General features: G+C 39.2%; 1 protein-coding gene across 3 annotated transcripts in view; it reads left to right on the forward strand.

Moving 5' to 3' along the window:
• The first annotated feature begins 1 nt into the window (after position 1).
• Positions 2-12,297, forward strand: part of RRAS2 (related RAS viral (r-ras) oncogene homolog 2) — a 79,147-nt gene continuing 66,851 nt past the window's right edge. The window contains exon 1 of one of the 3 annotated variants that reach the window (XM_011999577.1): positions 2-97. Coding sequence is in view for 1 of the 3 variants with exons in the window: in XM_011999574.1 (XP_011854964.1) it covers positions 3,817-3,888 (72 nt within the window). In the remaining 2 variants the exon portion in view is untranslated. Of the gene's footprint in view, positions 98-3,798; positions 3,889-12,297 lie in introns of those variants that run through there. The other 2 variants (XM_011999576.1, XM_011999574.1) reach the window with 2 other exon arrangements.

The raw sequence follows: 12,297 nt of genomic DNA on the forward strand, positions 1-12,297 counted from the left end.
CGCAGTGGCAACTTGGCGGCGGCTCCGCGTGGTCTCCGGGCTTCCCAGCGCCGCCTGAGCCGGAGCTACCCGCTTCAAGCACTGTGTATTTCTTTGTGTTGTTATGCTTTTCTTATAAGTACTCTCTTAGGTAATGTGTCCGGGTGGGAGTGTGTGATAATGCCCCGGGTAAATGGTCGCTTCGAGGAAGTTAAAAATGTTCTCTGATGGGGTGAGACCTTTTCCTAGGAATTCCTGATGCCGCCCTGCTTCTCGCCGTGCCTAGGTGAAGTTTGGGATGGGCCGGGCTGGGATATGACCGAGTCGTGCGTTCTGTTTTCTAACCACCCTCTCCCCCACCCCCAGCCCTCCCTGGTTGCTAGAGGCGGAAAGTCAGGGGTTTGTGGTAAAGAAAAGGGAGGTGGAATTCTTCCTTCTTAGAATTTGCTCTTGGGGAGAGGTTTGAGTAGTCTCTTTTGCGATTTTTAAAACACAAAGCCCCGATGTCTTTCTGCTTTTGTCAACCTAAAAGGTGTGGCATATGCTGGGAGAGAACGAAGGTACCCTGCTATAACAGGTAACAAGGATATTCTTCACAGTATCTAGAGTATGAACGGTGAAATATTTTTTTCTGGTTTCCTTTTCACCCGTTTGTCAGATACCCGAATAGCTTATTTCACTTAGTGTTTATAGTGACATTAAAATATTGTACGGTAACAAATGTGATTGTCACCTTTCACATTGAGTAAATGAGCAATAATTGCTGCTATAATATTCCCTGGGATTACTACTGCTAAAACCTTTGTATCCAGGAAGAAAGGATGTTTTATGTAATGAGCATTTACAGTATGCTTATTAGTGGGTTAAAAAAAATCACTGAGTAAGGGGTGAGATTGGTTTAAGTTTAGCAGGCTACAGATTCAGGGGTGTTGTTCAGGTTGCTATTTCCCTCGGGCGCAGAGAGATTGTACGTTATCTAATGGCAAAGCAAAACAATTTATAGCTAACCCTTTCTTTGGGGACTAGTGTGAAGGCCGGGAGTGGGGTGGGGTGGGGGGCGGTGGGGAGGGTGAGTGGAGGAGAAGTCTAGGAGTGGGAGAATAATCTTGGGTTCCAGTATTAGTAGTGTTACTTAAAAGATTTGAATCACAAATATTTAAATTTTTTTGAGGAAGGGGCCACCTGAATTATTTGAGCCCATGTTAATTAATTAAGGTATTGGGCCCTTTTGTTTTTGGGGAAGTAATGGTATTAAACCATTAAGAAAGCAGTAATTGGACCTGGCGTCGTGGCTCTCTGTAATCCCATCACTTTGGGAGGCAGAGGCGGGCGGATCACGAGGTCAGGAGTTCCAAACCAGCCTGGCCAATATAGTGAAACCCCGTCTCTACCAAAAATACAAAAATTTGCCGGGCATGGTGGCGCGCGCCTGTAGTCCCAGCTACTCGGGAGACTGAGGCAGTAGAATCGCTTGAACCCGGGAGGCGGAGATTGTAGTGAGCCGAGATCGTGCCTGGGCAACATAGCGAGACTCTGCCTCAAAAACAAAACAAACAAATTAATTGCTGTTTTCCTAATGATTTATAGAATCATTTGTTGAAGCAGTACCTCCACTATGAATAGTATAGTACCTAGATGCTCTAGATGATATTAAAGAAGTAAAGGAAGCAGGTATGTATGAGGAAGACATATGTACATCAAGAGTATGAACTTTGAGTCTTACAGACTTGAGCATGTGTATCTTTTAAAGCTGTCACTTATCGACTGTGAGAACATGGCCAAAATACTCAGCCTCTCTGAGCCTCAGTTTTCTCACCAGTAAAATGGGTGTGATTACACATTCTTTATAACTTTTAAATTACGACAAAGTTTGTAGCATTGTATCTAGCATGTTGTGTGTGCTCAGTAATGGTAGGTGTTATCAGTGTTTATGCCTACAGTTCTCTAACATGTTTAAATGCAAAGGGAATTCAGACTCAGAAAAGTCTGGAACAAATTGATGAAAGCACTATGTAGGCTTGGTGGTGGGGAGAATGGAAATGTTATATGTGGGAGTCATATGCTAGCTGGGAGAGAGGAGGTGGCAAGTGCAGAAGTGGGACTGATAGTTGATTTGGGACCTGTGATCTGGTCTCTGCAAAAAGGAGACTTTTTGGAGAGAACAGGAACCCGACCACCTGGATGCAGCCTCAGCTCTACCACTTGCTGCATGTGTAATTTTAGGCGGGTTACTTAACTTCTCTGTATATTAGTTTTCCCCATCTGTAAACTGGGGAAATATGGTGGACCACATACAGCCGTGAAATTAAATGAGTTAACATGTCAAGGGCTTAGAAGAATGTCTAGTACAGTATATAGTAAAGCTGCATACATTATTATATTAATTTTAGATTATGGAACTAAAGTGATTTTTTTATATTTACACTTAATAGGGTAGCTATTCATTGCCTGACTCCTGGGATGTTAAAATTCATTCCACTATGATTGTTTAGCAGTAGTAACTGGAGGGAGAGAACACAGCAGACTAATCATTTTAATAAACAGAAGTCAGTTCTCTTGGTAGGAGATTAGAATGGCACAAATTGGTCTTAATTATATTTTTGAGACTCCTGAAACACCGGACTGTTTTTACAATTTTCAGTATATATATTTTCTACTATGTAATTTTGAGCAGAAAAAATATATAAAATTGGGAACGGAGAATTTAAAAACAATGCTTTTTACCCTAACTTTCTTTGACTTAGATTTAGTTGTTACCCTCTGTTCATATGAAGAGTTGCAAAATTAGGAAACTAAGGAAGTTAAATTGAGATACCTTTTCCTTTTTAAAAATAAATATCATAAAGTAGCCATGATAAAACATAAAGCATTATGTTATTTAATGAGTACGTGTGTGTACATGACCTCCTCCTTTCTGTTGCTCATCATTCTTTGAAAAATGTGTGAAGTTCTGTTGGTAGGTAGAACACCTAAATGATGAGTAAACTCTAGGTAGGAAATGACTTCAAGATGGTACAGAGTGGTTAGGAGAGACCACTGGGTATGTAGGGGCTAGGTCTCTCTCTACCCAGGTGACTTTGAGTAGTTTCTTAATCGGCCTTTATCTTGACTGAGCTTCTGTTTCTTCATGAAATGTTTGGTTTGGTTGAACAAATTTCTACACCTTTGAAATTCTAGAGTGGTTTTTTTTTTTTTTTTCTCGTTTAACTAGCTGTGTCTTTAGTCAAGTTTCTTAGGTTCTCTAAACCCAAGTTTCACCACTTGGGAAGGGAGAATAATATTAAATAATAGTACCCTTAGGTTTTTGGAGTAAATAAAATAATGCAGGTAAATCATCCAGCACAGTGCCATCTACAGAGTAAATAAATAAGAATTGTTGGCTGGGCACAGTGGCTCACGCCTGTAATCCCAGCATTTTGGGAGGCCGAGGTGGGTGGATCAGTTGAGATCAGGAGTTTGAGACCAGTCTGGCCAACATGGTGAAACCCCACCTCTACTAAAAATACAAAAATTAGCTGGGCGTGTTGGTGTGTGCTTGTAATCCCAGTTAACTCGGGAGGCTGAGTCAAGAGAATCACTTGAACCTGGGAGGCGGACGCCACTGCACTCCATCCTGGGCAACAGAGCGAGACTCTGCTTCAAAAAAAAAAAAGAATTGTTACTTGGTTTTATTTGCTGCTGTTAGTTCTGTATCTTGGTATTCCTGCAAAACAAAATTTGTAATTTATTCATTTTTCTTTGACACATAATCTGGTCTATTACTTTAAGTCTTCACTGCCCTCTCCTTCCTGGCTCAACCCTATACTCCCCTCCTTCTGTGTGGTATTCAGGTGATGAATGTGTGGATTCCATTTTGAGTTGGAGAAATTTCTTTTTGTCAGTTTGGATTTGATTTTAAGAAATAATTATGTAAGCATTTAATTTTGGTGTTAGTGCTTTATCTGGTAACTCTGAGAAAAGACCATATATTTTTTAAAAATTTATAGGGCGAAGTATCCCAGTTTCTATTATTTTTTTTTTTTAACATGTTAACTTTTTATTCAACAATTTGCCAGATTTTGAGGGAGGTAGGGGTTAGCTGATTTCTCACATCTTGAATTTCAGTCAGTCCTATGACCTGTTAGTCTGGACCCAGCATTGCTTTTTAAAAGTTTGTCTTTTGCTGAATGCTTTTTCATTGCTTTTTCCTGGGGCAGAGAGCTGAGAAGAGATTTCAGGAGATTTGTGTTAATAGTTAATTGATCCACATGTGAAGGTTGTGAGTTTAAATTCCCAATTTGCTGTTCCATTGCTACATCTTGAAGATTTTTCCTGCAATTAGAAACTACTTAAACTGTTAACTTTTATCTATGATTTTGAAACTCTAGACATTTTTAGTGTGTGAACTTTTTTTTACATTAATGTACAAATAAATTGTTAGCATTGAAAAATAAGACACCTGCCCCCAAAGTGATACCATACTAAAGGTTTTCTTGTTTGGGGAACAGCTGAAATGGTCCTGCAGGCAATTCCTAGATAAAATTTCTGTACACTCAGGGAAGAACATTTTCTTATGGAGGATGACTGCCTTTGGAGAAGAAGGAAATTTTAACATGCAGTTTCCTAACTTGCATCTTATTCTTAAGTGTTTTGTTTGTTCTCTTTCTCTTTGTGTCTGTCTCTGTGTGTGTGTGTGTGTTTGCGAGCATGGGTGTGCCTGTTTTGGGATAAGGAAGTTGTAGGAGTTGAGTGGGGACACTTCTTTTTTTGAGACGAAGTTTCACTCTTGTTCAGGCTAGAGTGCAATGGCGTGATCTTTGCTAACTGCAACCTCCACATCCTGGGTTCAAGTGATTCTCCAGCCTCAGCTTCCCAAGTAGCTGGGATTACAGACAGGCATGCACCACCACACTCGGCTAATTTTGTATTTCTAGTAGAGATGGAGTTTTACCATGTTGGCCAGGGTGGTCATGAACTCCTGACCTCAGGTGATCCACCCGCCTGGGCCTCCACCGCGCCTGGCCGAGTGGGAGCACTTTTGTTGAGTTGGTCAAGAATACTGCTTTCCCTTGGTAGATGACAGGCTACTGCTCACTGGGATGGGATTTTATTTTATCTGATTGCTGAAATATAGTCTTTCCTAAGCTTTGAATGAAAATAGTCTGTTCCATTCAGTTAGGAAAATAAATTGATAACTTTAAATTGGGGGAGGAGAGTGGGAAGAGACTTTCTTAAAACTATTTAAAAAAAAAATATTTTAGCTGGGCACAGTGGTTCACACCTGTAATCCCAACACTTTGGGAGGCCGAGGCTGGCGGATCATTTGAAGTCAGGAGTTTGAGACCAGCCTGGCCAACATGGTGAAACCCTGTCTCTACTAAAAATACAAAAATTAGCCGGGTGTGGTGGCGGGTGCCTGCAACCCCAGCTACTACTACTCAGGAGCTGAGGCAGGAGAAATGCTTGAACCTGGGAGTCGGAGGGTTGTAGTGGGTGGAGATCATGCCACCGCACTCCAGCCTGGGCAGCACAGCAAGACTCCATCTCAAAAAAAGAAAAAAAAATACACACACACACACACACATTTTAAAGGTTTCTTTTTCAAATTAAACTTGGTCTGATACAATTGAAACATTTTGTGATGCCACTTGAACACCTTTTTTTCTGATGGGGAAAATGGTCTTTAGGATGTTACTTCCACTGTGCCTTTCTTAATGAACAGTGATAATGAGTAAAGGATTTTCACTCTGCGTGTAGACAGCATGGGGTTAATAGTCATGAATTTTGTTGAAAGGCCTTGATCTTGAATTACTTTGGGCAGAGCTACTGAGACTGAGATTGAAACTTACAACTATTATACTTGGTAGGCCTTAGATTTATATCTTTTTGCAAAGAAAAATGTATTTCAAAGATGCGAAGAAATATAAATTGTCTTAAATTGTACTTTAGAATAATTGGACTGAGCTCCTTGATGTCTTACAAATTATATTTCATTTTTAGTGTTTTATAAAGGCCATGTGATTTTTTGTTGCATAGCACTAAACAGCTTTAAATTACAGTTTAATTAAAAATATTATAGTCAATTTATTGTTGGTATGTACTAACAGTTTAATACTGCCGTCTTTAACTTGCTGTCACCTTATACGATGAATTTTTTTTTTTTTTCTGGGAGAAAGCTCTTTATCCATGTAAGTAAAATTCAGCAGTAGAAATAAGAATATAAGTGTTAAAAAGACATCTGATGTTGCTTTCTTTTTTGACTTTAACCAGATTTCCCAAATGGCAACATTTTACCATATTGCTTTATTCCCTGCAATATATAGTTTTTAAAAACATTTGAGTGTAAGTTGAAGACATGATGCCACCCTTATCCTTAAATATCTCTTTGCCTGAAAAACCAGGGCATTTGCTTTCTTCTTCTTCTTTTTTTTTTTTTGAGACGGAGTCTCACTCTGTCGCCCCGCCTAGGCTGGAGTGCAGTGGTGCGATCTTGTCTCATTGCAACCTCCACCTCCTGGGTTCAAGGCATTCTCCTGCCTCAGCCTCCCGAGTAGTTGGGATTACAGGCACCCACCACCACACCCGGATAATTTTTTTTTTTTGAGATGGAGTTTCACTTTTGTTGCCCAGACTGGAGTGCAGTGGTGTGATCTCAGCTCACGGCAGCCTCCACCTCCTGGGTTCAAGTCATTCTCCTGCCTCAGTCTTCTGAGTAGCTGGCATTACAGGTGCCTGCCACCATGCCTGGCTACTAATTTTTGTATTTTTAGTAGAGACGGAGTTTCACCATGTTGGCCAGGCTGTTCTTGAACTCCTGACCTCATGTGATCTACTCGTCTTGGCCTCCCAAAATGTTAGGATTACAGGTGTGAGCCACTGTGCCTGGCTGCATTTGCTTTCATGAATAAAATATACTGACCTAACTCAGAAATTAATCTTGACTTGTTGTTATGTTATTACCTGATGTGTAGAATTTGTTTGAAATTTGCCAGTTGTCCCAGTTATGCCCTTTATAGCAAAAGAAAAGCTGATTATCCAATTCATTATTTCCATGTCTTATTTACTTTGGAACAGTTCTTTAGTCTCTGTTTTATGACATTGACATTTTTAAAGAGTACAAATTAGTTACTTGTAGAGTTCCCTCAATTTGGGTTTGGCTGATGTTTCTTCGTGATTAGATTCAGGTTATGCATTTTTTGGGGGGCAGAAATAATACAGAAATTATGTGTTATTAGGCGACATAAGATGTATTTATTTGACCACATACATGCCTTTTGACTCAGCAATCCCAAATCTCAGAGTTTACCCAGAAGACGCACTTCCCACAGTATGAAAATACACATGTATAAGGTTGCAGCATTTCTTAATTACAAAAATTACAAGCAACCTACGTGATAGGAAAATCCAGTGGAGCATTATGCACCTGTGAACAAGAGTGGGAAAGGGCATGACTATGGAGTGCTTTCTTGGATGTGTTGTTCAGTTGTCTTGGTTTGTCTTGCTTTCAAGCAAGCTTGTCCAACACTCAGGCTGTGAGTGGCATGCAGCCCAGGACAGCTTTGAATGTGGCCCAAGACAAATTCATAAAGTTTCTTAAAACATTATGAGATTTTTTTTTTTTTTTTTGCAATTTTTTTTAACCTCATCACCTATCGTTAGTTTAGTGTATTTTGTGTGTGGCCCAAGACAGTTCTTCCAGTGTGGCTCAGGGAAATCAAAAGTTGGACACCCCTGCCCTAAAGGAATACCTGAGGCTGGATAATTTATAAAGAAAAGAGGTTTTGTTGGCTCGGAGTTTTGCAGGCTGTACAAGAAGCACGGTACTAGCATCTACTTCTGATGAGGGTGTGAGGAAGCTTCCATTCGTGACAGAAGGGGAAGGGGAGTGGCGTGTGCAGACATCACATGGTGAGAGAAGCAAGCCAATGGGGAGGCACCAGGCTCTTTTTAACAACCAGCTGTAGTGGAACATAAGTAAGAGCTCACTCACACTCCAGTCCCAGGGAGGGCATTAATCTATTCATGAGGGATTCACTCCCATGACCCAAACACCTCCCATTAAGGCCCACCTCCAACTTTGGGGATCAGTATTCAATATGAGATTTGGAGGGATCACACAAACCAAACTTACAGAATCAGTGAAAAAAGTAAAGTGCAAAAGTATCTACTACTTTGTGTATAGCATACTACCTTTTGTGTAAGAAAGAAGGAGAAATAAGAAAATACGTATGTATTTGTTCATTGGGGCAGAAACAAAACACAAAGATAAATTGGAGGTTGATAAGATTGATTTCCTAGAGGATGGGTAAAAAGGTATGCGGTGGAAAGGATACAGGGAATGGGGGCAGGGACCCTTCTGAGGATACCTGTCTGACTTTTGGAACTATGTTAATGTTTCACATACTGAGTATATAAGCAATAAACACACCAACCAAATCAAGTGAGAAAAAAAAAAAAAACACCTTAAGGGGGAGTACAAACAGAAACAAATGAACTGAACTGTATTTCAAATGAGTAACTTAACTACACTGAAGGAGTGAAAAACAACTAATTTAGGTAACTTTTGATCCTAGTATTTGAACTCTGTCCTCAGGATAAAGACGAAAAGATTGAAACAAACATTGAACTCTAGTTAATAGAGTTAACTAGAATTTTTGGTTTTTGTTGTCATAGAGGCATGGGTTTGCAATTTTGAAGCAATTGTCTATACTATTATAAGCAAATAAGTAAATATATTGTGGAAAATGGGAGCCAGTTTCTCACTGTTGGAGAAGGGAGTTACAAAGGTGAAAAGGGTGAAGGTTAAAATGAACTCTGATGTTTGATTGGAATTTAAGATAGTGGCATAAATTCATGGTTTTAGCAGTATGTACATATAGGCCGGGTGCTGCAACTCACACCTGTAATCCCAGCACTTTGGGACGCCGAGGCGGGCGGATCATGAGGTCAGCAGATTGAGACCATCCTGGCTAACATGGTGAAACCCTGTCTCTACTAAAAATACAAAAAAAAAAACAAAAAAAAAAATTAGCTCGGCATGGTGGTGGGCGCCTATAGTCCCAGGTACTTGGGAGGCTGAGGCAGGAGAATGGTATGAACCTGGGAGGCAGAGGTTGCAGTGAGCCTGGTCGTGCCACTGCACTCCAGCCTGGGTGACAGAGCAAGACTCCGTCCCCCCAAAAAAAATACAAAAAAAAAAACAAAGAAATTAGCCGGGCATGGTGGCGTACGCCTGTAGTCCCAGCTACTTGGGAGCTGAGGCAAGAGAATGGCATGAACCTGGGAGGCAGAGCTTACAGTGAGCTGAGATCATGCCACTGCACTCCAGCCTGGGCGGCAGAGCGAGACTCTGTCTCAGAACCAAAAATCAAAAAAGTATGTAGATATAGAAATAGATCTTATTATGGATACACATGCATGCATCTGTACATCTTTTTCCACGTCTGTCTGCTAAGATGGCCAGGAAGCAGTGATTACTCCTTTAGCAATGAGATCACCTAGCACTAGATCTTGGTTTCTAAATACCATTAATACTGTTCTCTACTGGAAGGAACCTTAGAGAAATGGCGTATTCTAGAATAGGGGAAGAAAAAATGCAAAATATGCTTAGAGCATCTTGTAGTCTCATAACATAAGGGAGTGCTCAAAAAAGTAAAATGATGGGGATATTTGAAAGAGATACAGGAGCCAGCCTGGCAAAACTCCCATTGACTGACTATAGGGCAATTTAATCATTGAAATAAATAAGACAGTACTTGTTTATTACCCATAAATAGAGTAAGGATCTATGATAAATAAATGATCTAGAAGTCCTTAATGTAGAATTCTGACTAATGAATGAACATAAAGGAAAAGGTGGAATTAGTAAGTTGCCTTTTGGCAATTATAACAATTGATTTAAGTAAGAACCATAAATGGATCTTAAGCTAGTGGGTAAAAATGAATGTTAAAACGGGTATGTGAAAGTTTGAGAGTAGTAGATGTTAACATAGTCTCAAAGTATGTTCTCATAAGTTATTGTTAATTTTACAGGGGGAAAATAACTTTACAGGGGGAAACCTGACACCAACTTGCCCATGTGATTCAAGGCAATATCTTTGATGTTATTCTAGGTAATAATAATGAGCAGAGTTTGTTTTACTTAGTTATGCTAACGAGATCTTTATAATTAGTTCAGCTAGGCATTTAATGAAATTAAGCCTAAAGGAACCAAGCAGAGCATAAAGGGGACCAACTTTTTCTCTGCTTAAAAAATATATCTTCTTAATTTTGTAGCCAGATGTCTTGGGAAGGAAAGGTTGATAAATTTAGGTCAGTAAGGTTTTGGCCATGAACTCTAATCTTTATTTAGCATAATAACTTCCTCCCTTTGCACCAAGTGTGTCTTTGGCTGTACAACTGTTTTTGTTTTTTTCTGTGTTATGTGGTTGGTTTTTGGAAAGTAGATTTTTTTTTTCTACTGGAATTTATCTTAAAAATTGTTTATATTCTTCAAAAAAATTTTAAAGACAAAGTCTTGCTCTGGTGCCCAGGTCAGGCTGTAGTGTAGTGGTGTGATCACAGGTCACTGCAGCCTCGGAACTCCTGGGCTGAAATGATCTTCCTACCTCGGCCTGCCAAAGTGCGGGCATTACAGGTGTGAGCCACTGTACCTACGTTTTTGATGTTTTGTAGCGACAAGGTCTCGCTATGTTGCCTAGGCTGGTCTTGATCTTCTGGCCTCAAGTGATCCTCCTGCCTTGGCCTCCCAAAGCGCTGGGATTACAGGTGTGAGCTATCTGGCTCTGTATAAAATGATTTATATTTTTAAACATACTTAATTAGGGAATCAGAATAATAGTGTCTTATTCCCAGTTACGGAAAATGGGAATTAAGCAGCTTTGTGTACCCTGTTTCTACCCACTCCTTTCGTACATTTTTTGTCCTTATTTACAACAACCAAAATTGTGTGAGATTCAGTATTTTTAAAAGATTTAAAAAATCTTATGCATTCTGTTATTGCTATAATTACAATAGTTAATAATACCTATTGGCATTAATCCCTTTGTCATTAAGGGTTATTGCTTTTATTTGCCATTTCTGTCATTCTGTCTGGTTTTAATGTTTACAAACAATCCTCTTGAACAGCTAGTTTTAATTAATTGTTTTTAAAATTGTCTTTATTTATTTAGAGACAGGGTCTTGCTCGGTTGTCCAAGCTGGAGTCTAGCGGCATGATCATAGCTTACTGCAACCTTGAACTCCTAGGCATAAGTAACCTTCCTCCTGTCTTAGCCCTCTGAGTAGCTAGGACTGCAGGCGTATGCCACCATGTCCAGCAAACTTTTTTAATTTTTATTTTTTAGAGATGGGGTCTCATTTTGTTGCCCAGGCTAGTCTTAAACTCCTGGCCTCAAGCAGTCCTCCCACCTTGGCCTCACATAGGGCTGGGATTATAGGCCTGGCCTTTTTATTTTTAAATTGACAGATAAAATTGTATGTATTTATTATGTACAACATGGTATTTTGAAGTATATATACATTGTGGAATGACTAAATATAGCTAACATATGTATTATGTCACATAGTTGTCATTTTTGTGGTGAGAACACTTAAATTCATTCAGCATTTTTCAAGAGTACAATATATTGTTATTAACTACAGTTACTGTGTTGTAGAGATACTTTTTAATTCAAATTTAATTTGAATTGTGATTTAAGGAACATTTCCAAGTACTTTTTACTGAAAACATATCTAAGATTAAATTTATTTTGCATGATAAATGATGATTTGGCTGGGTATAAAATTATTGGGTCCCAACTTTCTGCTTTATTTGTCATCTTTATCTCTCTGGCCTCAAGTTTCTGTACTGTAGAAATAACTTTTCTAGGTGTATGCTTGCAGCATTTTCTTATCATTGGAAATGGACACATTTATTAGGATATGACTAGAAGTTTTTCTCTGTCACTAGTATTCCCGGGGAAATGATGAAACCCTCTCAGGTCTGGGAAGACTTTCTTCTCCATTTTTGTATTCATTTTTTTCAATTACCTTCTGAAATACCTATTATTTACGCATTGATTTTCTGTTGACTTTTATAGTACATTGTTTTAAGTTAGCTAATGAAAAGGATAAGATCCTCTCTATTCTGGGACGATTTATCAAATTTGTCTTCTCCATACTTGATGAAATTTTCTGGATGTCACACATAATTACTGTCTCCAAAACATATTTAGTGCCCTTGATTTCTCGGTCTGATATTAATCAACGGTAATGTTCTCTTTTCTGAAGGCCACAAAACTGGTATTTTTGTAAAGCTTGATACTATTTAATGAAACAACTTCCAGGGAAGTGATTTTT

This window comes from Mandrillus leucophaeus, unplaced genomic scaffold (genome assembly GCF_000951045.1).
Source record: "Mandrillus leucophaeus isolate KB7577 unplaced genomic scaffold, Mleu.le_1.0 Scaffold599, whole genome shotgun sequence".
Taxonomy (NCBI): domain Eukaryota; kingdom Metazoa; phylum Chordata; class Mammalia; order Primates; family Cercopithecidae; genus Mandrillus; species Mandrillus leucophaeus.